Source organism: Benincasa hispida, chromosome 1 (assembly GCF_027475165.1).
Source record: "Benincasa hispida cultivar pf3 chromosome 1, pf3_genome.v1.1, whole genome shotgun sequence".
Lineage (NCBI taxonomy): Eukaryota > Viridiplantae > Streptophyta > Magnoliopsida > Cucurbitales > Cucurbitaceae > Benincasa > Benincasa hispida.
This window is the reverse complement of record NC_143478.1, coordinates 84,664,788-84,666,782: the sequence shown is the minus strand read 5'-3', so window position 1 is coordinate 84,666,782 and position 1,995 is coordinate 84,664,788. Positions and strand designations below refer to the sequence as shown.

Sequence of the window (1,995 nt, the reverse complement as noted above, 5' to 3'; positions counted from 1 at the left end):
CGGTCTTCTCCAGGAAGTCAGAGAAAATGGCCATCATACAACGTTGAAATGTCCCTGGTGCATTGCATAGCCCAAAGGGCATGCATCTGAATGCAAAAGTGCCAAAGGGACAAGTGAACATGGTCTTCTCTTGATCTTTTGGATCTATTAAAATCGGGTTATAACCAAAATAACCATCGAAAAAACAAAAAACTCTTTACCTGCAAGTCTATCAAGCATCTGATCGATGAAAGGAAGAGAAAAGTGGTCCTTTTTAGTTGCTGCGTTGAGTTTCCGATAATCCATACAAATTCGCCAGCCTGTGACAGTTCATTGTTGCTGTTTACTATCATGGTTGTTCCCCCTTTCTTGGGAACGCATTGAACTGGACTAACCCAACTGTTGTCGGATATCTGATAAATAACTCCTGCGTCCAGCCATTTCAGAATCTCCTTTTTGACCACTTCTTTCATAATGGGGACAAGCCTTCTTTGAGGCTCGATTGACCTCGTCTTCCCTTCCTCAGCCTAATTTTTTGCATACAATAAGATGGACTTATTCCACGAATATCTACAAGTGTCCACCGTATTGCATGTTTATGTTTCTTCAACATCTGCAAGAGTGAATCTTCATTAGGCTTTGTGAGATTAGCGGAAATGATAACAGGCAATGTATTTCCAAGAAAAGCGTATTTCAAATGTCCAGGTAACTGTTTTAATTCGAGTTCAGGTGGTTGTTCGAGTGAAGGACACATTGGTTTTGTCTGTCGCTCACTCAGACTTGGCGGCTCAGATTCCTTCAGGGTTCCTTCCAATGCGAGAACTTCACATACTCGAGTCTCTTCTTCAGTCAATTCAATATTGTTTAGCTGACAATCATCACTGTCTGGGAACTTTAATGCATTGAGCACATTAAATTTTACCTCTTCATTATCCACGCACATGGTTAGCTCACCTTTATGCACGTCAATCAGAACTTTCCCAGTAGCCAAGAAAGGGCGTCCAAGGATGATTGGAACCTCCCTATCTACTTGATAATCAAGAATAATGAAGTCTGTTGGGAATATGAGATTGTCAACCTTCACCAAAACATCTTCAATCTTCCCTTCCGAGTACTTAATTGTCCTATCAGCGAGTTGAAGGGTGACAGAAGTAGGTTGTGCCTCGCCAATCCTCAATTTCTTAAAAACTGAAAGGGGCATGAGATTGATTCTCGCTCCTAGGTCGCACAACGCATGACCCACATCTAATCCTCCAATTGAACAAGGAATTATGAAGCTCCCTGGGTCCTTCTGCTTCTGTGGTAGCTTGTTGCTTACTAACGTGTTGCATTCCTGCGTTAGTGCTATTACTTCTTTCTCGCTGACTTTTCTCTTTTTCGTCAAAATGTCTTTAAAAAACTTCACGTATGTTGGCATCTGCTCCAAAGCTTCTATGAGTGGAATGTTGATGTGGAGCTGCTTTAGGAGCTCGAGAAAGCACTTGAACTGATGTTCATCATTCTTCTTCATCAGACGCCTGGGGAATGGTGCGTTCAGAGGCACCTCTTGCGTTCCCACGTTAGACGTGCTGGTTTCCGAATGGCTTGTATTTTCTGGCATTCTCTCTTCCTGATCCGTGGAACATGTAATGCGTTCTTTCGAAGGACTATTGTTTCTTGGATTCATCTTTCTTTCTGCAAGGGCTCTTCCATTCCGCAACGTCATTGCGTGACATTGCTCTTTCCCGTTATTATTCCCAGGTGTCTCTGTATTGCTAGGTAGAACACCTGGCTGCCTGCTTTTCAACTCGCTTGCAATCTACCCCACCTTGATTTCTAGGTTTCTGATCGATGACGCCTGGCTCTTCAGCATTGTGTCATTCTGGGCTATGTATTCCTTCAATAGGTTTTCCAGTGGAGTTCCAGAACTCGATGCGTGGCCACCTCTATTGAAGGGCTGTTGATGCGTTTGTTGATGCGATTGTTGAAAGACAGGCGGCGGTCCATTCCTTTGTTGATGGCTTGCACCTGGGTGGT

General features: G+C 43.5%; 1 protein-coding gene across 1 annotated transcript; it reads right to left on the bottom strand.

Annotated features, from left to right (window-relative positions):
- Positions 1 to 448: 448 nt before the first annotated feature.
- Positions 449 to 1,684, bottom strand: LOC120079354 (uncharacterized). Its single transcript, XM_039033519.1, has one exon. The coding sequence runs from the start codon at positions 1,682 to 1,684 to the stop codon at positions 449 to 451; it is 1,236 nt and encodes a 411-aa protein (XP_038889447.1).
- Between the last annotated feature and the right edge of the window lie 311 nt (positions 1,685 to 1,995).

Coding starts and splice junctions, on each gene's coding strand:
- LOC120079354 (XM_039033519.1), bottom strand. CDS start 1,684: ATGACGTTGCGGAATGGAAGAGCCCTTGCAGAAAGAAAGATGAATCCA.